Source organism: Micromys minutus, assembly GCF_963924665.1.
Source record: "Micromys minutus genome assembly, chromosome: 24".
Lineage (NCBI taxonomy): Eukaryota > Metazoa > Chordata > Mammalia > Rodentia > Muridae > Micromys > Micromys minutus.
The window spans coordinates 33800268-33823581 of record NC_137959.1 but is presented as its reverse complement, the minus strand read 5'-3'; the positions used below and the strand labels follow the sequence as shown (position 1 = coordinate 33823581).

The 23314-nt window shown below is 47.3% G+C and overlaps 2 protein-coding genes and 1 long non-coding RNA gene across 6 annotated transcripts in view; 1 reads left to right on the top strand and 2 right to left on the bottom strand.

Moving 5' to 3' along the window:
• PDPR (pyruvate dehydrogenase phosphatase regulatory subunit) overlaps positions 1-2589 on the bottom strand; it is a 44661-nt gene extending 42072 nt beyond the window's left edge. The window contains exon 1 of the mRNA XM_080936819.1: positions 2413-2589. The gene's annotated coding sequence lies outside the window, so the exon portion shown is untranslated. The remainder of the gene's footprint in view (positions 1-2412) is intronic.
• A 107-nt stretch (positions 2590-2696) lies between these two features.
• LOC308436113 (C-type lectin domain family 18 member A-like) lies at positions 2697-22233 on the top strand. 4 transcript variants are annotated; one of them, XM_080936915.1, is made up of 14 exons: positions 2697-3590; positions 9690-9738; positions 10229-10468; positions 11007-11098; positions 12676-12918; positions 15761-15858; positions 16311-16432; positions 16610-16717; positions 17712-17804; positions 18349-18455; positions 19910-20039; positions 20334-20430; positions 21235-21326; positions 21825-22233. In XM_080936915.1, the coding sequence occupies exons 3-14, from the start codon at positions 10264-10266 to the stop codon at positions 21860-21862; spliced, it is 1425 nt and encodes a 474-aa protein (XP_080793041.1). In that variant the 5' UTR covers positions 2697-3590; positions 9690-9738; positions 10229-10263; the 3' UTR covers positions 21863-22233. The 4 variants fall into 4 exon arrangements, 3 of the variants coding, with proteins under 3 accessions (XP_080793041.1, XP_080793040.1, XP_080793042.1); XM_080936914.1 differs by having other exon boundaries at positions 9592-9738; XR_013975519.1 differs by lacking the exon at positions 21825-22233 and having other exon boundaries at positions 9592-9738; positions 20334-20592; positions 21235-21331.
• LOC308436114 lies at positions 6216-12236 on the bottom strand. The gene is made up of 3 exons (XR_013975520.1): positions 12122-12236; positions 10944-11075; positions 6216-6268 (listed from the first exon to the last, which is right to left on the bottom strand). It is a non-coding gene; the product is annotated as an uncharacterized lncRNA (long non-coding RNA).
• Positions 22234-23314: the final 1081 nt, after the last annotated feature.

The window sequence follows — 23314 nt, the reverse complement described above, 5'->3', positions numbered from 1 at the left end:
CCTGTTTTATGGGTTAGAAGTACCTATCTCACATGGTTGTGAGAAGCCTAAACCAAACAATACAAAAGGGTAACTGACATCAAAGCAACATTCGGTAGCTGGGAGTGGGGGTGGGGTGAGAGAGATGAAGGATGGAAATGGGGAGAGAGAAAATATTCCCTCAATAATAAGAGCTCCTAGGTCAGTAGACAACTGCATCCCAGCAGTGAGAAGGTAGAGGCAGAAGAGCAGGAATTCAAGATCATCCTAAACTGTGTAGCAAATTCAGGTTAAATGAGACCCTATCTCAATAAACATACATAGGGCTGGGGAAGATGACTCAATGGGTAAAGTGGTGGCTATGTAAGTATGATCTCTTCTAGTGGTTACAATGTGCAAGACACTTCCTAAGTATTCAACTAATCTAAGCACAGCCCTATAGGGTAGACATAATTTGTGTAAAACGACTACTCTATAATCAAAGACTAAACTGCAAATCTAGCATCAGAACCTACCACTTATCATAATACTGCCACTGCTTTCTTTTTCCTTTTTTTTTTTTTTTTTTTTTTTTTTGAGATAGGGTGTCACTTTGTAGCAAATGGCCTAGAACTTGCTATATAGACCAAGACAGCTTAGATCTCACAGAAATCCACCTGTCTCTGCCTCCCCCAGTGCTGAGATTAAAGGTATGGGCCTGATCAAACTGCATTTCAAAGAAATCCAGGTGAGCAAAGGCTAAACAGCTGTAAAGCAGAACCAGAGCTCTTTCCCTAGCTGAAAGAGAATAGTGGAGGGAAAGAAACGTGACAGAGAATTCCTCCCTGAGCACCCCTCCTTTTCTCCAGTTCTTTGTCACTTTTTTCTCAAAGTTATGCTCACTCTGCAAGAGAGAAAGAAAAGAACAAACAGAAGTTTCAGGAAAGAACAAAGCATGTTTAATGCCCAGCCTGATAAGGCCAAGAAAAGACTGCTGATTCTGTGATCCTCATGACCTTCAAGAATGAAGAGATGAGGGCAGAGAAGATTTAAGTACACCAGGAAGGGAGGGCTAAAGAGATGTTTCTGTGGTTAAGAGCACTTACTGTTCTTGCAGAGGGTCTGGGTTAAATTCCCAACTCCTACATAGAGTTCACAATCTTTAACTTCAGTTCCAGTGAATCCAATGCCCTCTTCTGACTTTTGTGGACAACAAGAATGTACATGGTGCACAAGCATACACATAGGCAAAACATATATATATATATATATATATATATATATATATATATACATATATAGTTCATTTTAAGGTAGTTTTAAGAAAGAAAATTTTACACCAGGAAGAGAAGTTATGAGATTCTACTCCTTAAGGCCAGGCAGCAAAACCAGGCAAATTTCACAGGAAAAGGAGGTAGAGCCAGGAAAATAGACACTGAAGACAGCAAACTCATTCCAAAGGAAACGTCAGGAAGTTCTGTATTTTCTTGAAATTCGTGACATTAACTGTATCTCTACTAGTTGAGAGTAACTTCTAAACAGCCTTAAGGCCCAGACTGATTTCACTCAGATTTTACACCAACAAGGTGTTCAATCCTGGAGCGCTCTCACACCTGTAATTCCCACCACACCGGATACTGAATCAGAAGTGTCCCAGGTTCCAGGTGAGCCGGGGCCACAGTGTAAGACTCTTGTCTTTAAAAGACAATAACAGTGACAGTTCTAACAACTCCTGAATTTTCCCTCTGGTAACAGCATGAGCCACAGGTCACAAAGAATGAAGGTCGAATGTACACAGACACATCTCCCACACATAACTCGGGGGAATCACCAGGGCAAGTTTAAAAGCAAGAGAATCAGCCTCTGAACAGTCTGATCCTGCAGATTCAGGATGCCTTATTTTTCAACAAATGTACCAATGCTCCAGAAAGTTTGAGAAAATGATACAAGTCCCTGTTGCCAAAAAGAGAACCCTGAAAGGACGTCTTTACAACTAGACCCTCGGCCACATCGCCATAAATATTCGAAGTTAGGCTTGGAGACCGTGGACTCGAACCTCGAGATTATACACAACAGTCACCTCAAGTCACCCACTGGAAACTACACCGCCCTAAGTCTCTGACAGGAGTTGGTAAAACACAGCCGAACCGCACGTTTCAAGGTGGGAAACCATTGCACCTGCATAGATGCGGGGCCTCAGCTGGCCCTGACGGCAGGCGCGTGCTCGCCCGAGCCGCAGCCCGCCCCGAGGCCCGACCGCCCTGGGTCCCCGAGGCCCGCACAGCTCCGCTGGCTGAATTTTGACGCCCGACCCGGCCGGTGGCACCGCTTCAGAGACCGGGAGGAATAGCCGGGAGCCGGAGCCCAAAGCTCAGACGACAGGGGCGTGCGGGGCGCAGGAGTTCACGGGAGGAGAAGGCCGCCCGGACTAGCAGGTCCTAGCCGGCTTCCTACCTCACGGACCCGCGACTCGCGGGCAGCGCGCTCACCAACGCCCGGCGGAAGTGAAGGACAGCACAACCGCTGAAGAGGGTCCGTGCGGGCCGGAAAGGGGGACTGGACATGGGGAGGGGGCGGGACGCAGAGCGCAAAGTTCCGGGACCGCGGGGGCCCGCGACCTTCCGTGCTTTACGGCCCGCGGCAAGGGTAAGGCGGGCGCGCGCGCCAACGCGCCGTGACGTCACCGCGACGGCCCGGGCGCACGTGGGCTTGTTTGGGTCTCGCCAGGCCCCGCCCCTCCCGCGACCCCTCCTTCACTACCTGGATGGCGGGGCGCTTGCGGGAAGCTGCCGCCCGCCTCCGTCCCCGCTCCCGGCCTCTCGCCGGCCTCGGTTCCCGCGTAGAGCCTGGGCATCGGAGCCGGCCACAGCCTCGACCCAGTGTGGGCGGTTAGGGTGATCGTCTGCCGCCAGGCCTGAGCCCGGGTCCTGCGCGCTGGGTCCGCAGCCCAGACAGAGCCGGGTCTCTGCCGGCCGGCGGTCGCTGTTCTCCGTCCCCGCACGACGTTTATCCGAGCTAGGCTTTGGCAGAACTTGATCTGCGGGCCTGGCCGCACCTCGGAGGCCGAATCAGCCGACCTGACTTCCCATCTTACTCCTTTCGGCTGCCAAGACGGAAAAGCATTGTTTGTTCGAACCTTAGAAACATCTACCTCCCATCCCCTCCAACTCCCAGTCTCTTCAGCCAGTTTTCTTCCCTTCAGAAGAAAAAGAACTTATCACTAGCTTAAATACAAGTGTCGCTACGTTCCTTTACACTGATCTTTTGAGGATCAAACGTTACTTGGATGCAGCTTCTCAACGCCTTCAACCCGCTCCTGGCACACCATCCAATATATCCTTCTTTGCACAGACAGCAAGAGAAATGGTGTATCCTGCACATGTTCTTTAGTTAACCATTCTCTGGGCCAAGCCTATCTTGTCTTATGAGCTGATCTTGAACATTATTGCTAGGCTATGTACCTTGATGCTGTGCTGAGTGATCTTTCTAGGAACAAGAAGGAGGGGCTTCTGAAGCTCTTAGTAGCAAGGCTGCATAAATCTTGTCATGATGTCATTCATTTCTCACCTTGCTTGGTTTACCCAACTCACTAGCCATGAATTTCTCCAAGACGACCCACATGAGATCTGACCGTAAGACTCAACTCTATCCGGTTCTCTTTTTTTTTTTAAGTTTGTCTTATTTATTTAAGTTTATTTGTATTTGTGTTTATGTGTGTGTTTTAAAGACTAAGTCTCAGTCTAGACTGAATTCAAACTGGGTAGCAAAGGATGACTTAGAATTCTTGGTCCTCCTGCCTTCACCTCCCAAGTTGCTTGCTTTACCATACATCCAGTTCCCCTTGTTCTCCTGACATTAAGCTCAAGACGTCTGGAATCCCCTGCTAGATGAATTCTTTAATATTTTGGGTTAATTATTTAATAACAGCTATCGAAAAAAATGAAAAGGCGCTGACCTATCAAAATATTTGGGGATAGGTTTTTTCTAATGCAGTTTGGTAGGGACCCAAAGTGAGTTTTCTGTTTGTTTGTTTTGTCTTGTTTTATTTTTTCTGAGCCATCTGCCTCTTTACCATTTCCAGACATACAAACTCTGAAGAAACCTAGCTATCTACAGGAAAGAGAGAACGAAATAAGGTGCTATTATTTTATATATGTGTCATATGCACTAAGTGGTTCTCCCTCCCCTGTTACTATTAGAAATTACCAAATCTATGCTGGTAATGGTAATGATGGCTTGTGCCTTTAATCCCAGCACTTGGGAAGCAGAGGGAAGTGAATCTGAGTTTGAGGCCACCCTGGTCTACAGAGGGAGTTCCAGGACAGCCAGAGGTACATAAAAAGACACAGTCTCAAAAATAAAACAAAATTGTTAAGTCTAAAAGCTCTTTGTATTGTCAATGGTAAGATTTTTTTTTTTTTTTTTTTTTTTTTGGTAATCTCTTACAACCACCAGCACAGTTTTGAGTGCATTCAAAATGAGTGAAATGTTTTTGCTTTTTTTTTTTAATGATTTTTTATGGGGATTAATCCCAGGTCCTTACATATAAATAAAGCTCATTCTCACTGAGTGACGGCTCCAGCCCTATTTTTATAGTTTTTCCTTCTCTTTTTTTTTCCATAAATCATCAGAGGTGTTCCTTGATTGGGTCCTGACTTCTCTCTGCTGAAAATCTGGAGAATCGATTTTTTTGTAATGAAAAATGTATCTTGGAAGGTTTGAACTCAATTAAGTTTTGTCCTTTGAAAACACTTGGCATCCTTGTTTATCTGTCAAATACAGAGAGTGCGAGAGTAGGAAGATATTTTTAGCACTTGTTTCTCAGGATCCACGCCAGGACTTTCTCTGAATAGTAAGAACTGGAACCAAAGCACCTTTCCATGGGGTGGTGCTAGTGCCTTGCATTCGAGATGTCAGGTAGCTATAAATAGTAAAAGAGGGAAAGTTTATTATGGACCCTAGCCTCTCAACAGGCCATAGAGCCCTCCTCCCTTCCTTCCTCCCTCCCTCCCTTCCTCCCTCCCTCCCTTCCTTCCTTTTTTCCTTCCTCAGAACAGATGAAGTAGAAAGCTATACACCTTGTTTCATGAAAGTGTTTTCTAGTTTACACTTAACTCTTTGGTCAAATCTTGGTATGTATCAGACACCATTGCAACTTCTTTGTGCTTCTGAGTGGTGTCTGCCCTCAGCCCACTTCTGTTCCTGAGTAGAGTTAGCATGTGGTATTGAAAACCTTTTACATTCTTGAGTAGATGGAATTAAGAAGCTAGTTTACTAAGCTAGATGTAGTGGCTCATGCCTTTGATCCCAGCATTCAAGAGAAAGAGGCAAACAGATCTCTGGTCTACATAGTAAGTTCCAGGATAACCAGAATGCTATAGAGAGACCCTGTCTTAAAAACAACAAAATAGTCAGGCTTGCTGAGTGTGCACATGGAGTGACTAAGCATTTCTGCTCTCTCTGAATGTGGTATCAACATTGCATATTACTACCAGCTTTGGGTTTCATTTAAGATTAGTTTCCTATTACTAGATGTGTAAATGCATAAATGAACATTTCACATCTTTTGTCACAATTACTTCAGAATGTCCTCCATTTATAGTAACTTGGTTATTATCTGGATCTCAAAGGATACCCCGTCCATAAAACCATTTGCACCTTGATCCTAAAGTGTAAGGTTTGGAAACCAAAGTAAAGATACACACTGGTGTCTGATTCTCCATGCACTGTGGATCTGGCTATGGAGAGAGCATCTCCCTTCTTTCTTCTGTAGCTAGAGTTACTGACAATATTGACTCCAGCCTAGCCCAGATTTACAGGAAGGGCAGATGCAACTCAGCCCCATGTATATGTCCACCCATGTTCTTGTTGATGCTGAATGAAAGGTATGAGCATTCACTGTCAGACTCAAAGAGGAGCCTTATCAGAGAGAAGAACCTGGCATACTAACCAGTAGCTTCCATCTATGATCCACAGGGCATTATGGCCAAACCTGCTTGCTGGGACTTGAACTCAGGACCTCTGGAAGACCAGTCAGTGCTCTTAACCACGGAGCCATCTCTCCAGCTCCAGCCTTGAACTCTTGATCTACTTTTGAGTGCTGGGATCACAAGCATGAGCCACCATGCCCAACACTCCTAGTAATTCTTAAAGAAGCATATCAGTCCTATTGGATTAGGGCACACATAAGGACTTTATTTAACCTCAAATACCTTGTTTAAAGTCCACTTCTCCAACCAGGCAGTGGTAGCACCTACCTTTAATCGTAGCACTCAGGAAGCAGAGGCCAGCCTGGCCTACACAGCAAATTCTTGGACAACCAGAGATAAAACAAAGAACCATGTCTCAAAATACAAAACAAAAACACAAAACAAATACTTGTCCAAGTACCAGCACTCTAGACAATCTAGGACTATGCTAGGTGTGATACTAGGGATTGGATCTAACCAATTCTGTCTTGGAGCTTTCTGGAGGAATGTCCTCTTCTGTCTGTGAAAAGTTCTGAACTTTGTGTAGTCCTGGCTATCCTGGAATTCACTGTGTGGACCAGGTGAGCCTCAAATTCACAGAATTCCACCTGCCTCTGCCTCCCAAGTGCTGAGATTAAAGAAACTGTGCAGATGTCTTCCCCATATCCCTTTATTTCTTTGTCTTCCTGTTGCATAAACTTCCAGAGACAGACCAGATGGGATTGGGGTCTGCCTCTGTCTTCTCAGTGACCACTAGATGGTGCTGGGGCCCATGGATTGACGTGACCTGGCCTTTTACATCCTTTATCATTCATTGAGTGAACTGTTAATTAGAAACCGAAATCAGACTAGTAAAATCCCCATGAATGCTGCTAACTCGGAGTGACTGCTATGGTTGAGGAGGAACGGAGATGAAGGGGCCTTGAGAAGCAGCAAGACCGGAATCCCGGCAGTTCAGGATGCTGCTGCAGGACAAAAATCTTTGTTGTTACTGTTTTGCATTTCTTCTTTGTTCTTGTTGTTTTTGACAAAGGAAAAAAAAATCTCATGTGCCACCTCGTCACCTTTATGTGGAGGTGGGGAATGAACCTAGGGATTCATGCAGGCTAGACTAATGCTGTAGCAAATGAGCTACATTCTGAACCCATGGATTGCAAGGCCAGCCTGGGAAATTCAGTGAGACTGTCTCTAAAGGGTGAAAAACCACAGCAGCAGCAAAAACCTAACAAACAAATACACAACAACCCAACTGCAAAACGTGGATCGGAAGACTGGGGATGTAGCCTAGTAGTGGGATGTTTCCCTAGCCAGCATGAGGCGTTAGGTTCAATGCATAGTTAGAGAATAAACCGATGAATTCTGTGTGGCTCTGTACACTGATGAGCCAAGGACTTGGGAGGCTGAGACAAGGGAATTGCTGTTAAGTTTAAGGTGACCCTGAGCTACATATTAAATACCAAGCCAGCCAAGACTAAATAGAGAGACCCTGGTAGTCTAAAAGAAGACTGCCACACACAAAGAAGGAAGGCTGTTATGCAAGCATGAGAACCAAAGTTCAAATTCTCAGAACCTAGACATGGAAGCGTATCTCTAGAACCTCAGTACTGTGCAGACATTGGAAGCAAAGAGCACTGACTGCTCCTCCAGAGGTCCTGAGTTCAAATCCCAGCAACCACATGGTAGCTCACAACCATCTGTAGTGAGATCTGATGCCCTCTTCTGTTGTGACTGAAGACAGCTACAGTGTACTTACACAGAATAAATAAATCTTAAAAAAAAAAAAAAAGCCAACCTGGCATACATAGCATTAAAAATAAAAGGGTCTGTTTTAAACAAGCCGGAAAACCAAGATTGGAACAGAAGGCTGTTTTCTGACATCCATACAAATGTCATAGCATTCAAACCCACATTCACATGTGGGACTATACACAAAAATAAAATAAAGGATGGGGTTGGGTGGTGGTGCACACCTTTAACCCCAGCACTCAGAAGGCAGAGGCAGGTGGATCTCCAAGTTCCAGCCCAACTTGATCTACAGAGAGATTTCTGAGATGACAAGGACAACAGGGAAACCCTGTCTCAATATACAAAACAACAACAAAGGCTGGAGAGGTGGCTCGGTGGTTAAAAGCTCTGGCTGCTCTCCAGAGAACCTGGGTTCTATACCTAGCACTCATGTGGTGGCTCATAACCTTCTATAACTCAAGTTCCAAGGTATCTGATGCCACTTCCAGCCTCTTTAGACACTAGGCACGTGTATGGTGCAGACATACATGCAGACGAACATCCATTCACATAAAACAAATTTGAAAAAAAAATTAAACTAATAAAAATAGGCCAGGTGTGTGACTCATGCCTTTCATCCCAGCACTAGGGAGGCAGACGCAGGTAGATAGATCTCTGTGAGTTCAAGTCCAACCTGGTCTACATAGTGAGTTCCAAGCTAGATAGTAAGACCCTGTCCCAAAAGAAATTAATGACGTGACAGTACATAATGTCTGATGTGTTTCCTACTATAGCCATGTCTGGGATGAACCTAACTTTGTACTTGATTTGACCTGGAGCTGAGTGCAGGTGTTGCCTCCTGTACTGGCTGGTTCTGTGTCAACTTGACACAAGCTGGAGCTATCACAGAGAAAGGAACCTCAGTTGGGGAAATGCCTCCATGAGATCCAGCTGTAAGGCATTTTCTCAACTAGTAATCAAGGGGGGAGGGTCCAGCCCATTGTGGGTGGTGCCATCCCTGGGCTGGTAGACCTGGGTTCTATAAGAAAGCAGGCTGAGTAAGCCAGGGGAAGCAAGCCAGTAAGTGACATCCCTCCATGGCCTCTGCATCAGCTCCTGCTTCCTGATCTGCTTGGGTTCCAGTCCTGACTTCCTTGGGTGATGAACAGCGATATGGAAGTGTAAGCTGGATAAACCCTTTCCTCCCCAACTTGCTTCTTGGTCATGATGTTTGTGCAGGAATAGAAACCCAGACTAAGACAACCTCTGTGTGTTGTGCCAGGAAAAGTTTGTGAACCCCAAAAAGACCACCAAGGAGCCGAATCTGAGCAATTGCATTAGGGTCTCTTTATCCAATCTCGAGAGCTTGGGCTCCCTGCCAGCCCTGACACATCAAGAAAGTGGAGCCCTGAGCCTAGTTTTAGGCAAGCATTTAAAGAGGCAAGAAAGGGTATCTAGCCTGGTACACATCCGATTTGGGGGGTGGGGGTGGCCCATTATGACATTTAACATAATTGGCTGGTGCTGGGAGCCAAACCATAAACTTAACTCTTTTTTCCTTCTGATAGGTGATTGTTAGGAAGTGAAGTGTCGGGGGTGGGTTTGTAACCTGGGGGTGCAGATTTGTTTGGGGATGACCCAGAAACTGGTGTTAGACATAGGTCTTTGTGGGGTGGGCAGCCTGGAAAACTGGTGCTAGGTACTGGCCTGCCTGTTAGTTAACTTGAGTTCAATCTTAAGTCAGGTTCTCTAAGATGGAGTATGAACCCAAAAGATTTGGTCTCTCTGTGTGGTCTCGGGCATCTACAGTAGCTGGAGAGTTCTCCACTAAAACCTGCAGTCCCAACACTGTTATCTAGAAGCAGGCTTGCTCACAGTAGGACTCAAGTCAGCCAAGGGCATCCATCACATGCCCTCCTCTCTGTCTGCCTTGCTCCAGTCTTAACCCAAGTCACGTGGATAAGCATGATGGACCCTGGGGCTAGCTTCATCCTCTCACACTGCCCAGACGTATAAGGCACACCTTTCTTCCTGAAGGTGCAGCTCCAGTCCACTCCTCTGTGATCCCACCAACTGCATCTGTCTGGTGAGCAGTTACTTCCTGCTTTATGTTTAATTCATGGCTAGGGGTTTGGGATGAGCTTCCCAAGAAAGGAAAGAACTCCCCTGGGGTCTTGCCCAGTTCCTGCCTGTTTTACTGGCCTACTGCCAAAGTCCCAGCCTCCTCCCCATGTCTGGGGCTGAGGAGTAGAAACTGTCAATGGGCTTGGGGGACATTGTCCCTGCCAGGGTACAGCCATCAGTTGCTAATCCCACAGCCCTGGAATGTCTGCAGGCCAATCAGCAGGGTCTTTGGGGGGCTCCCTGAGGGTGCTAATAATCCGACAATGATTAGCAGGGGCCACAGGGTCAATGCACACTGCCCTGCTTTCTCTTGTGGAGCAGGGCTGGCCAGACACTGAAGCTGCAGTAAGGAGGTGTTTAGAAGGAGGCTCTCTTTTGAAGCCAGCGTACCACCGAGGGGAGGCTGTTTGAACACAGGGATAATTCACTACCCTCTTCCTTCTGTCTGGCAGCTTAGCCTGACTTCCCTGAGACTGTGAGTAGCTTCATGAAGCCTGGGAGGCTAGCTGGACGGCTGAGAGAAGCCATGTCTGCAGCACCAGGCAGGCCAGTCATTCAGCGGGAGCCCTCCCTGTGGCTGGGAAGCCAGACCCAATGGCTTGGTCTCTTGCTTCTGCTCCTGTCTCAACTTGGCATCACCTGGACCGAGGTGCAACCACCCCAACTGCCAAAGCAAGCGCCTACTCTGCAAGGTAAAGGATGCCTGGGCAAAGACAGGAGTAAAGGCACTGTTGTGAGCCTGAGAAAGGGTAGCGAGGGATTTCTAGGGGTGTTACGCTGATGTGATATGATAGGAGAACATATTAGAATGATGGTGGGGAGAATGGAAGGATACTGGGAAGGAAGAAGGATGAAGCAGATGGGTCCAGGGTTGAGGTTAAGGAAAGATACCAGTTAGAGCCTGTAGCTAAGACCTCAGAAGAAACACAGTGGTAAAAGGCCTGCTTCTAGTCCAGGGTCCAGAGCTGAGTTTCTCATCCCCTATCCCCCCACCCATCATCTTCCCACCCCAAGCCAGTCACTCACGGCATTTCTCTATACTTGCTCTCCTCACCCACCTTCCTGTCTCTCCCCTGGCCTCCCTCCATCTCTGTAGTTGGAGTTCTCCCCTACATGGCTACCACTGCCCCTCTCAAATCTGTATCCTTGGGGTGGGGTGACCCTCACCTGGCTATGGCGATGTCCCAGGAGCTGCTGGTCATCGACCTAACCTTCTCTCCTGGCCTCCAGCCCTGAGCAGGAAGGAGAGTTTCTTAATCCTCACCGCGCACAACCGTCTGCGCAGCCAGGTCCATCCTCCTGCAGCCAACATGCAGAGAATGGTGAGTGGGCCCAACTGCTCTATGTCAAGAGACCCTCGGGAGGGACTGAGCCCCGGAATGAACCCAGGAGGCCTTCCCAGTGCAGGCCCTTTCACCGGGGGCACCATGGTCTTGATTGCTGGGGAGCTGTGTGCCTTCTTCCTTCAGGGGAAGCCATTTGTATAGGAGGTCAGGGCCCCCAGCAACTCACAGTTGCATTGAAGACAAACCTGCCTTTCCTGGTATCCTGTCGCCACGGAGATCAACAGATATGGAAGGAGCCAGGGTTCCCTCCTCCCTCCCGGAAAAGGAATCCAGCAGAATGGGAGACAAGAAGAATGGAGAGGGAGAAGAATCCCACTGGGCTTTGGGGGATGGGGAAGGGGAGACTGGTTTGTGACCAGGATTTATCTGGCAAGTACTGGAAGACTTCTAGCAAATTCCTCACTCATTCGCTTACTTGCAGTTTAGAACCTTCATGACGGAGGCAGCAGCAAGGTTGGTTGGGGCTGATCATCCTGGAGGCTTAGACATGCTGCCCCCATAGCCCCAGCCCATGTGAACAGGCCTGGGAACAAGGGTGGGAAGGGTAAGGGAGGGCAAGGTTCCCCATGGCTGCCTCCCATGAAGTCCTCAGAGGTGGACAGCCACAGTGGGTAGCGACCTTGAAAGCTCAGGGGTCAGTTTCCCAGGAGGTGGGGGAGGGTCTGCTTCTCTCTCCTGCCCTGCTCTGTCTCCCGGTGGTGCCGGTGCCAACTTCTGAGCAGCCAGTATTTTCCAAGCTGTGATTCCTAGCAGAACCTTGCAGCCTGGGGATAAACTCTAGGATTAGCTGACTAATAGTTTTTACCTATCTTGGGGACCTTTGCTTAAATAGGCCTGGGAAAAATCGCATTTGGCCAGATGGGAGCAGCAGAGCTCTGCTGACTGTAGCTAGGACCAGCTCTTAAAGGAAAGCACAGCTAAGTCAGTCTGCAAGTCTGGGCACTGCCTAGGCTCAGATTATTCGATGTGGAACATGACATCAGAAATTCATCCCCTTACCTGCTATTTCCCAAGTGATGCCAAAGGTGTTTATTACAAGGTTCAGAAGATGGAGGCACAATTTTCTTTTCCTGACATATCTTGGGCAGCTCCAGAGGTCCTGCTTGAATCTTCCATGGCTCTGTGGAGTGAGGAAAACTGCTCTAATTGTCAGGCAGGCAAGCATGACTCATTGCTCCGTGTGACCTGGCACCCCACAGACACCCAGAGACAGTAGAAAGATGGCTCAGTGCTCACTTCCTTCCTTCCGTGCTACCGGAAGGCCAGTTGTCGTGGTTAGTTTTAATCGTGCCAGCTTGGCCAGAATCACCTGGAAAAGGAATTTCACTGAACGATAGTCTAGATTAGGTTGGACTGTGGATACATCTACAGTTAATTGATGTAGGAAGACCCAGTTTAAAAGTGGGTGGCATTGGCCGAGCATAGTGGCTGCAGTGCTGGCCTGGAATTGTGAGCCAAAATAAGCCCTTTCCCCCCTGAGCTGCTTTTGTCTCACAGCAACTGGCAGGGGAGTGAATATATCACCTGAGGATGTCTGGTTTTGTCATCCGCAGGACTGGAGCGAGAGACTGGCTCAACTAGCTCAAACCAGGGCAGCCCTTTGTGGCACTTCAGCCACCCCAAACCTGGCATCTACCCCACAGCACACCCCAGATGTGGGCTGGAATGTGCAGCTACTGCCCGTTGGCTCAGCATCCTTTGTGGAAGTGGTCAACCTCTGGTTTGCTGAAGGCCTACAGTACAGACATGGGGACGCTGAGTGTACCCACAATGCCACCTGTGCCCACTACACACAGGTGAGTGTATTTCAGATAAGGTTAGGCTAGGGCATGGTCTCCCCAGTCATCTTACAGGAAGCTATTCTTTATCTTTGAAAGGACACTGTCTAGATTCAGATGTTACCACAGCCAAGCCCTGTGCCTCCTGTTTCCCTGCTGTTCCTCCCAGATGAGCCTCTTTCTCAAGTTCAGGAACATTGTTCTCAAGAAAATCCCCTTCTTTCTCTCCTCCATTCAACAACTATGAATATGTTTGTATATATCTGACACTGTTTAGTGGCCAACCACAACTGAATTCTCGATGTTTTAACACCTTCAGTATAAATACAGTGATAGTGAGGTTGACCCATAAAGTGAGAAAGACTCTTTTATTTTCTGTTTTCTGGAATAATTTATGATATGTGTCATAATCTTTCCCTAAAATTATTGAGCCTTGTTCCATTCTGTATTTGCGTGTTTTCTGTGTGTGCCTGTGCAAATAGACTACTTTTGTTTTGTTTTATAATACTAATTAACTATTCAATATTTCATCTATTTATTTGTGTGTGTGGGCGCGCCTCTACACACATGCAGAAGTCAGAGGACAATTTGAGGAAGCTGGTCCTCTGACTTCTTGAGCAGGTCCCAAAGATCAAACTTTGTGCAGTTGACACATTTTAACCTGCTGAGCCATCTCTCTGGCCCATTGTTTTGTGGGGTCTTTTTATTAGATACTCTGTATTTACATTTGAGATGTTATCCCTCCCACCCACAACCCTACTCCCATCCCCCCTTCTCCTCCACTTGTCTTCATGAAGGTACACTCCCTCCTAATTACCCTCTCCACCCCACTGCCTTGGCATTCCCCTACATTGGGAAAACATGCCCTCCCTGGACCAAAGGCCTCTTCTCACATTGATGCCAGACACTGATATCTTCAGCTACATATGCAACTGGATCGATAGCTCTCTCAATGTGTGTGCTCAATGGTTGGTGTTTTAGTCAATAGGAGTTTTGGAGGGTGGTTTGTTTGTTTTTTAAACATTTTTATATGTATGAATGATGTGTATGTGTGTGTTTGTGTGTGTGTGTTTGCATGAGCCTGTATGCATGAGAGTGTGTGTGTGCCACAAAGTATATCTGAATCTCAAAGGACAACACGTAGAGTTTGCCTCTCCTTCTACCATATGGGGCTGTGGGATTGAACTGGGGGTCCTCAGAATTAGAAACAGGTGCCTTGATCTGCTGAGACACCTCCCCAAACCATTGTTTTGTGGTTTTGATACAACTTCTTGCTATGTACTCTTAGGCAGACCAAGCGGGCCTTGAACTTGTAGTGATCCATTTATTTCTCTCTCCCAGCAGCTTCTTTTCCTCCCCACCTTTCTCAAACTCCCACCAACCTCTCTGTCTCACCTCTCAGTTCTCCTGTCTCACTCTGTTTTTGTGGTTTCTTTTGAGACAGGGTCCCGTGAAGCCCAGGCTGGCCTTGAGCTTACTTTGTAGCACAGGATGGCCTTGTACTCATGAACCTCTTGTCTCCAGCTTCTAAGCTATATGGCTACAGGAGTGTGCCACCATACCCAGCTTCATCCCATATCTTCTTAAGTTACTTAAGGCTGGTTTTATTGTTGGGTTTGTTGTTGTTGTTGTTTTAATTGTTGTTGTTGTTGTTTTCAATGATGGTTCTGAGTTGTTTATTTTGAAATATGTAGTTATATTCTAATTTATTTATTTCCTTAAATTTATTCTACTCTCCTCTATCTCTTATTCTTTAATTTTGTGTATTTTTAATTTTTTTTTATTTTATGTGCATTGGTGTTTTGCCTGCATGTATGTCTGTGTGAGTATTAGATATTGGAGTTTCAGACTGTTGTCAGCTACCATAGGGGTGCTCAGAATTGAACCTGGGTCCTCTGGAAGAGCAGCCTGTGCTCTTAACCACTGAGCCATTTCTCTAGCCCCAATTTTGTATAAGTGTAATGCTAGTGTTTCAAACTAGAGTCCTGCATATGACAGAAAAGTACTTTACTACTGAACTATAACTCTAGCTCTAAAATTATAAACTTAAAATGTATAACATCTAAACTAAGACATGGTACATGCCTGTAATCCAGATTTAGGATTACTAACACAGGAGGTAGAAGCTGGAGGATCAGGAGTTCAATGTCATCTTTTGGTACATGGAAAGTTTGAGGTCAGCCCAAAAGAAAGCATGGGCTAGTAGTGGACTGGGGGAATGTAGCTCAATGGCAGAGCACTTGCCTAGTATGTACCAGGCCCTGGATTGAATCTCTAACATAGAATAACAGTCTATAAATTGAGCACGGTGAAACATCCACTTATTTACAACATCTGGGAGGCAGAGACAAGTGGAACTCTATGAGTTTGAAGCCAACCTGTTATACATAGTTATTTCTTGTCCAATGCTGCATCCTGCATAATGGGGCCTTTTCTTTCACCCTCCATCCCTCCCTCCCTCTCTCTCTCTGTATGTGTGTGTCCCTCTCTCTCCTTCTTTCTCTCTGTCTCTATCTATCTATCTATCTATCTATCTATCTATCTATCTATCTATCTATCTGGTAGCCATCTTTACAATCTTATACAAGGCCTTGATATCTAAATCTTTCTTTTATCATATCTCTCATCCTTCCTTTTGACACTTAGTAACCCTCAAATCTACTACCCCCTCCATTCCAAAAGCTTACATCAATTCTGATGGCTGTGTTCAGCATAGCCCTGCTCCCGGGGCCCCGGGCAGGTAAGGAAACCATCTGTCTGACTGGTTGAAGTCAAACCCTATGCACTGCCTGTGCTTTGATTCCCCCAGATGGAAGTAAAACCCGTCTGAAAGGGTTTCTGAGCCTTGTTTTCTCTACAGCTTGTGTGGGCCACCTCCAGCCAGCTGGGTTGCGGGCGGCAGCTGTGCTTTGTGGACCAGGCTGCCATGGAAGCCTTTGTCTGTGCCTACTCCCCTGGGTAAGCCCCTCACCATAGGCTGGGTGACAACTGGGAGCAGGGGTGGGGCTGAAGGGTGGATGGGTGATTTTCAGTTAGGGTGAGATATGAGCCCAGCCACCCAAAATGCTTTTACCCCTTGGTCTGCATGGGAAACAAAAGCCTGAAAGGAAGAAGGCATCCTAGATTCTGACCATGCAGAGCAGGACTTGTTCATGAATTCTCCTTCCTGGATGTGTGACCCTGCTCAGAGGAAATGTGTCCAGGATTGATACAAAGTCACCTCTTGTTTCCAAACTAACCTATCTGCCACATCCAGCTCCCTGAATCCCTAACTGGGCCAGAGGTGCTAAAGGGGCCCGTGGGGAAGAAAACCAGGGTCCATTCCTGCCCTGTCCAGGGCCTCTCCTCAGCTCTGTCTGAAGCTTTGTCCTGCCTTGCCCAAGTCTGTGTTCTGATGTTTGCTCTCACAGAGGCAACTGGGATGTAGATGGAAGGACAATCGCCCCTTATAAGAAAGGCACCTGGTGTTCCCTCTGCACAGCCAGTGTCTCGGGCTGCTTCAAGGCCTGGGATCATGCAGGGGGGCTCTGTGGTAAGTAACCCACCCTATTTGCCTCCTCCTGGAGCAGCAGGTACATGAGGCCTTAGAATTGGTGACCCTGGGGTGGGAACTAGCAGTCTGAAGGGCTATCCCTCCACACCTAGGAAAGTGCCTGTCTGACCTGCTGGAAAGAGTCCCCTTCTCAGCATTACCTACCCTTCTTACCAGAGGTTCCCAGGAACCCATGCCGCATGAACTGCCAAAATCTTGGACATCTCAACATTAGCACCTGCAGATGTCACTGTCCCCCTGGCTACACAGGGAGGTACTGCCAAGGTGAGGACCCGGTGCCCACTCAGGATAAGCGTGAGTGAAGGAGATTCAATTCAGTGGGCATACACTGGGATAGTGGGATAGATGGAGGGCTAGGGTGGCCAGAGACTCAGATGTCCTGGGGAAGCCTCAGGGGCATTCAAATGATTGACTACTGTGTCTTTACAGTGCATGCATTCATTCAGTAGAAGCTCACTGAGCCCCAACTGTGCTATACATGTGATTTTAAGTGGTCAGGGCTATAATCCTAGTACTTGGGAGACTGGGGTAGCAAGAGGCCAGTGTAAGCTGTATAGTGAACTTTAGAATAGCTCAAGCTAGAGATAGAGTAACACTCTGACTTTTAAAAAAAGGGGGGGATAGCTTTAAGCTGTCTATTGAAATGAAGATAGAATTAGGAAACAGAAGAGGTCTCTCTTGTCCCACTACCCACCTTATGTCTTAAGTTTTATGTGTTTTATTGCTATAAAGAGACACTATAACCATGACAACTCTTATAAAGGAAAACATTTAATTGAGGCTGGCTTACAGTTTCAGATGTTCAGTCCATTTTTATCATGGCAGCCTGCAGGTAGACATGGTATTAGAGGAATCGAGAGTTCTACATCTTGATCTGAAGGCAGCCAGAAGACTGTCTGTCTGTCACACTGGGCAGAGTTTGAGTGTATATTACCTCAAAGCCCAGCATTTATAGTGATGCACTTCCTCCAACAAGGCCACACCTATTCCAACAAGGCCACACCTATTCCAACAAGACCACATCTCCTAATAGTGCCAGTCTCTGGGCCAGGCATATTCAAATCACCATATCTTCCAAACCTCAGTTTGCCTCTATAAGGAGAATCAAACCAGAGCAGCCAAGCATGGCAGCAGCTGGAAGGTCCGTCATGGGCTCTGTCTCTGGGAGGGTAGTCTTGCTGTGGTTGTCCTGTTAGGGGAGCATGGGGTCCAGGTGGTTTGAGATTGAGCACTGAACTTGTTTGCTCTGTCTTGGCAGTGCGCTGCAGTATACAGTGTGTGCATGGCCGATTCCGGAGAGAAGAATGTTCCTGCATTTGTGATGTCGGCTATGGGGGAGCCCAGTGTGCCAGTGAGTTCCAACTGGAGGTTGCTCTCAGACCCCTCTGCAGTGGGGTGCTGGTTCTGACTTTATCAGCTTGTAAGACTTCATGTGTCAAGTTATTGCCAACTCCTTGTTCAGGAAAACCACCCAAATATCCTGGAATTGACCACTGTAGGGTATTTATATCAGTGTGTGTGTGTGTGTGTGTGTGTGTGTGTGTGTGTGTGCCACAGAGCAGGTGTTGATGTCAGAGGACAATTTGTGGAGGTTGAGTCTCTTCTACAATGTGGGTTCTGGGGATTGAACTCAGAACATCGAGCCCCTGGGCAGCAAGTGCTTTTACCTACCAAGCCATCTCTCTAGCCCTGGATTCCCCAGCCCCCCTCTTTCTCTCTCTCTTGAGAGGTCTCATATGTTCAAGTTTACCTGCACACAATCGACTTCTGTCCACTTCCAGTTTGGAGTGGTTAGCCAGAGGTGGGAGTACCAGGAGCATAGCTCAGCCTGATGGAAGAGGGTAAGGAATCTGAGGTCAGCGTGCAAATTCAGGTTTTCCTGTTACTCCCGGCAGCCAAGGTGCGCTTTCCTTTCCATACCTGTGACCTGAAGATTGATGGGGACTGCTTCATGGTGTCTCCTGAGGCAGACACCTATTATGGAGCCAAGATGAAATGTCAGGTGAGGGCTGACCCTTGACTTTCCAGGGTCTCAAAGAGGTGGCAATGGAGTGGCTTTGGCCCAAGAGGTAGTTTCTTCAACTTCTCCTGGCCTCGATTTCTTCCTTAATATAAAGCAGGCATCATAGATTCAAGGCTCATACAAGCCAGGGTCCCACTTAGCAGCCAGGAACAAAGCCCTATCCCATTCTGATCCTAGGAGCTGTCTTGACCCAGCTCTGGCTAGTAATTGACATGTTGGGATGCTTGGTTAGGATGCTAGAATGTAGGGTTTTCTAAAGCCAGAAACCCAGATTTTCCTTGGCCTTTCTTGACTTGCTAACATTGACAATTGATCTGAATTTACCGGGCCTGGACCTAAGCTTTTCATGGCCACTATTTCTCAAGCTCTGGATCAAAAGCCTGTTTCTTCCAGTCTCAAGATCTGGATCACAGGTGGACCCTTCATTTCTGGATTGTAGTTCATTTCAGACTAAAAGACCAAATGAAAACCATAGCCAAGTAATAATGCCTAACATGGAATAACTATTTCTTGCTCAACTGGAAAGACATAAACAATAAGCTGGTGGGATCTTGTCCCAAGGTCACTACTGTCTTAATCCGTTTATCACTTTGAACATAAGATTCAACTCTATTCTTGATGCCCCTTTATTCTTTGAACCTTATGTTTTATACACTTTCCCCCTAAGCTAGCTATACTTGATCAAAATGTTATTCATGAAACTAAACCAGAGAACAAAGTCTCCTCTGAGATTTTTTGAGACTTCCCTTGTCAATGCAATTAATATAAATCTCTTTACCTTAGCTTCAGGCAGACTCTTCAGAAAAGAGCAAAAGCAGCCACATTCTTCACCAAAATAGCACAACACCAGTCTCTAGGCCATGTATTGACAATCATCTCCACTGAAACCTATTGGGCTAGGTCTGCACAATTCAAATCACCTTCAGCACCAATGTCTTCCATATTCCTACTAGCACGGTCCATTAAGGCATTTCACTGTTTTCCAAAGTCCCAAAGTCTCAAAATTAACATTCTCAAAAACAAAACAAAAAAGCATGCATGGTCAGGCTTATTCCAGCAATTCTACATGTCTGGTACGAACTTCTTTCTTAGTTAAGGTTTCTGTTGCTATGAAGAGACACCATGACCAAGGCAACTCTTACAAAGGTCAACATTTAACTGGGTGATTGAGACAAAAATCTTTTGAGAGCAGGACCAGGCTTGGCCTATGCGCTTCCAACTGGGCTATGTATACACACAGAGGGAAGTCTGGTGGGGGGAGAATGAGGAGGACCTCCATTCTTAGAGGCAGGAAGATGTTGAAGGTGGAGATCAAGACAGCCCAGACAACACACATATTCGGAATCCTGGCTGTGGTGGGGCAACAAAATGGGTAGAAAGTTCTGGACCTGAACTCTACAGTCTGTCCCATATGACTCAGAATGGGGTTACAGGAAAAAGGTGGGGTGCTAGCCCAGATTGAGAGCCAGAAAGTGCAAGACATCCTTGCCTTCTACCTGGGCCGCCTGGAGACCACCAACAAGGTGACTGACAGTGACTTTGAGACCAAGAACTTCTGGATTGGTGAGTGCTTGGCAGCAGAAGGGTGTGGTGATTGGGGGGAATCAAAGCCATACAAGGCTCCAGGAAACATGGGCTATGGCAACCCTATCATAGCAAGGGTGTGGTAAGGACATGGAGCATGGGTCAGTAGTCAAGATGATCTCCTTTCCTGGGAAGAGGGCTGAAGGGAGGGAAGTATCATGGGGTGGGGAGAATTCTGAAAAGAGATTTTTAACAACTTGGGAGCTCAAAAGGCATTAGGCAGCAGACTTCTGGACTCTCGGATAGTAGGCAACCTTGGCTATCCTGGTCCAGGGCTCACCTACAAGGCAGCTAAGGACTCCTTCCGCTGGACTACTGGAGAACACCAGTCCTTCACCAGTTTTGCCTTTGGGCAGCCTGACAATCAGGGGTGAGTCTGGGATGTTTACCATCCTCTGAGTCCATGTCCCACTTGGGCCTGCCTACTTGAGCTTCAGATGCCACTGAAAAACCTTTACCCAGCCTATACAGGACTGGATCTTACCTGGTTTTAGGTGCCAGGGAATACTGGACCCAGCTGATACAGATACAGGTAAGGGAGCCACAGAAGGCATATTACATAGAAAGGGGGCCAAGAAGTCTCTGTCCATCTATCATTGCTATTTGAATTTGTTATCTGCTCCCCAGTTCCTTACCTGCCTACTGCCTGCATCAACCCATCATATCTGGTACCCACCCATCCATCTGCATCCTTCACGTCTGCCTCCACCAGCTGACCTGCCAGCTGTCCTGTACAGAGAACATTCTGGTTATGTGGCATTTCCCTGGTCTTCAAAGTCCAGGAGTGCCACAATAGGGACAGAGATCTATAGGAGTCTATAGGATCACCAAGGTCTTCAAATATCTCCGCACAGCACACCCTCACTGCAGCCAGGCCTGACTGGACTTATATATATTCTCTTGACGGCAGAAGGCTGTGGTCCTGTATATTCCTGCTGTGGCTAGGTGCTGGACTGGGGTGGGTGGAGGGTTACAGAGAAGACCTCCCAGTTTCCCTATGGAGAGCTGCAGTGTACGGGGAACAGAATGGGCACTGACTCCCAGCAGCCTCCTCTGCACGTGATACACCAGGACCTCCCAGATGCAGGTGGCCTAGTGGGATAGAGGGTTTAAGACTCTACTAGATTCCTAATTTCATCTTTCCACCTAAGTACTCTTTATCCTGACCTCGCAGGTTTGGGAACTGTGTGGAAATGCAGGCATCTGCTGCCTTCAACTGGAATGACCAGCGTTGTAAAACTCGAAACCGTTATATCTGTCAGTTTGGTGAGGACATGCTCTCAGTTCCCTTCTTCCCTTACCTTTCTCCTGATGTGCTAATGGTCTGTTCCATGGTGTTAGGCTATCCAAGCCATAGGTACAGAGTGTGTCTGAGTGTAGAGTCAGAGATGGTTTCCTGCTCGGGGCCTTGTATTTGCGACTGTTTCAGGCCAAGGGAATAGATGATAGTCCAGCTTTGAATACCATGTTCGTGCAGAGAAACAAGACTGGATCTTCATCTTGCTTGGGAGTTTCCCAGGGTTCCTCTCCTTTCTATCATGGAAGCTATGACCTGGGGATCTGTCAGATCCCTTACTGTGCCTGAATTACCTATAGCTCTGGGGGAGGAGGCAGAAGTAAAACCTGGATCAACATTAGCTCCCAGTATCCACCTATTAGAATCCTGGAGTTCCCCGAGACTTCACAGCCATGGCTTCTTCTAGATGAGTACAGCAGAGTTCCCATCAAGAGAGGAGGACTCACTCTATTACTCTTCTTTTCCAGCTCAGAAGCACTATTCTCAGTGGGAGCCAGGGCCCTGAGCCTGGTCAAGCAGCTCTCCTGCCAGCCCCTGAATGCACAAATCAGTTTGCTGGGCTGCTCACCTGTGCGTAACAAGTGCCCGGCGAGGACTGAATGCCCCACATCGAGAGAGGTCTCAGACCTTGCACAATGCTGGACACTGGGTAGGATACAGACTATCCCATGGGCACTAAAGAGGGAGCCTCACATTGGAAGCAAGTGCCAGGATCCTCAGCCTGCTTTTGATGGAAAAGATGGGCTTCCATGGGCTCCTAAAGCAAAAGCCAGAGCCAGCGGCCAGAAGACACTGTTCTGTTCCATCCTGGTCCAACTCCCCTGGGCAGCTGGAGTTTTCCAGATGAGAGGCCTCACACACAAAGGATTAAATGGTGTTGTGAATCAGCTGGCTTTGCAATTAGTCGATTTTCTTCTTTTCTTCCCCTGTGTATTTTGTTTCATTTTTCTATTGTTGTTGCTGTTATTAGTTGGTTTTCTTGCGCTGACCAAGTTCAGGCTGGCCTTAAATGCACCAGGTAGCCCCGGCCCAGCCCCAACTCACAGTAAGCCGCCTTCCTTAGCTTCCTGAGCCCTGGGAAGATCAGAAGAGGCTGGTGCTTCACTGCCAGGTTCCTATCAGTCCTCAGTCCCTCAGGCTCCCTGGAAACAAAGACCAGACTCTCTTTGCTCCAATGACTTCTGTTCCTCTGCCTCTTCTTTCCCCTTCTCTTTTCTCCTAGCAGCTCCCAGCATTGTACCTCACACAATAGAACAGAGACTACCCTGAAAATCTGGGAAATGTGTGTGTGTGTGTGTCACCTTATCATCAAATATCATCTTACAGTTGAAGAAATGCCAGCAGAGAGGTTGAGTAACTTGCCCAAACTCTCAAACCTAGTCAGTTTGGCTTATCATTTAATCCTTCTATTTTCTTTCCCTGATGTAACCTGTTTAATGAACACAGAAGAAGGCCGGCTGTTCCTGCGCTCATAGTGTAGATACATGAGGGGCTTACAATATGCCTATCTCTGTGGAATTTCACCTGGGGACTTTTTTTTTCTTTAATGTAGCAAACTCTTCGAGACCAAGGTATCTGCTTTCCCCAGTCTATAAAAGTTCAGTATGTGGTCATATCTGCCAGAACCAGGCCTCAAGCAGTGCCCACTGTTTCAGACCCCTACCTGGATGCAGAAGGGCCCTACATTCTTGCCTTATCTCTAGCCTATAGTCAGAGTGGAGACAAGCAACCTTTAAGCTGGGAACTGCGACCTCGCCAGTCCGTGCCTGAGGCCCCGCCCACTATCCTGGCCCCGCCCCTCCCAGGTGGGCTAGTTCCGCCCTCCTTGAGTTTGTCACCTGGCCCAAGCTTTTCTGCAGGAGTGGGGAAGTGGCCATATGATCCTCCGTGGGCATGTTTGTTGGAGACGGAGACGGCACCTGCTCACCGAGACTGGAAGGAAGGGGAACCGTGGACT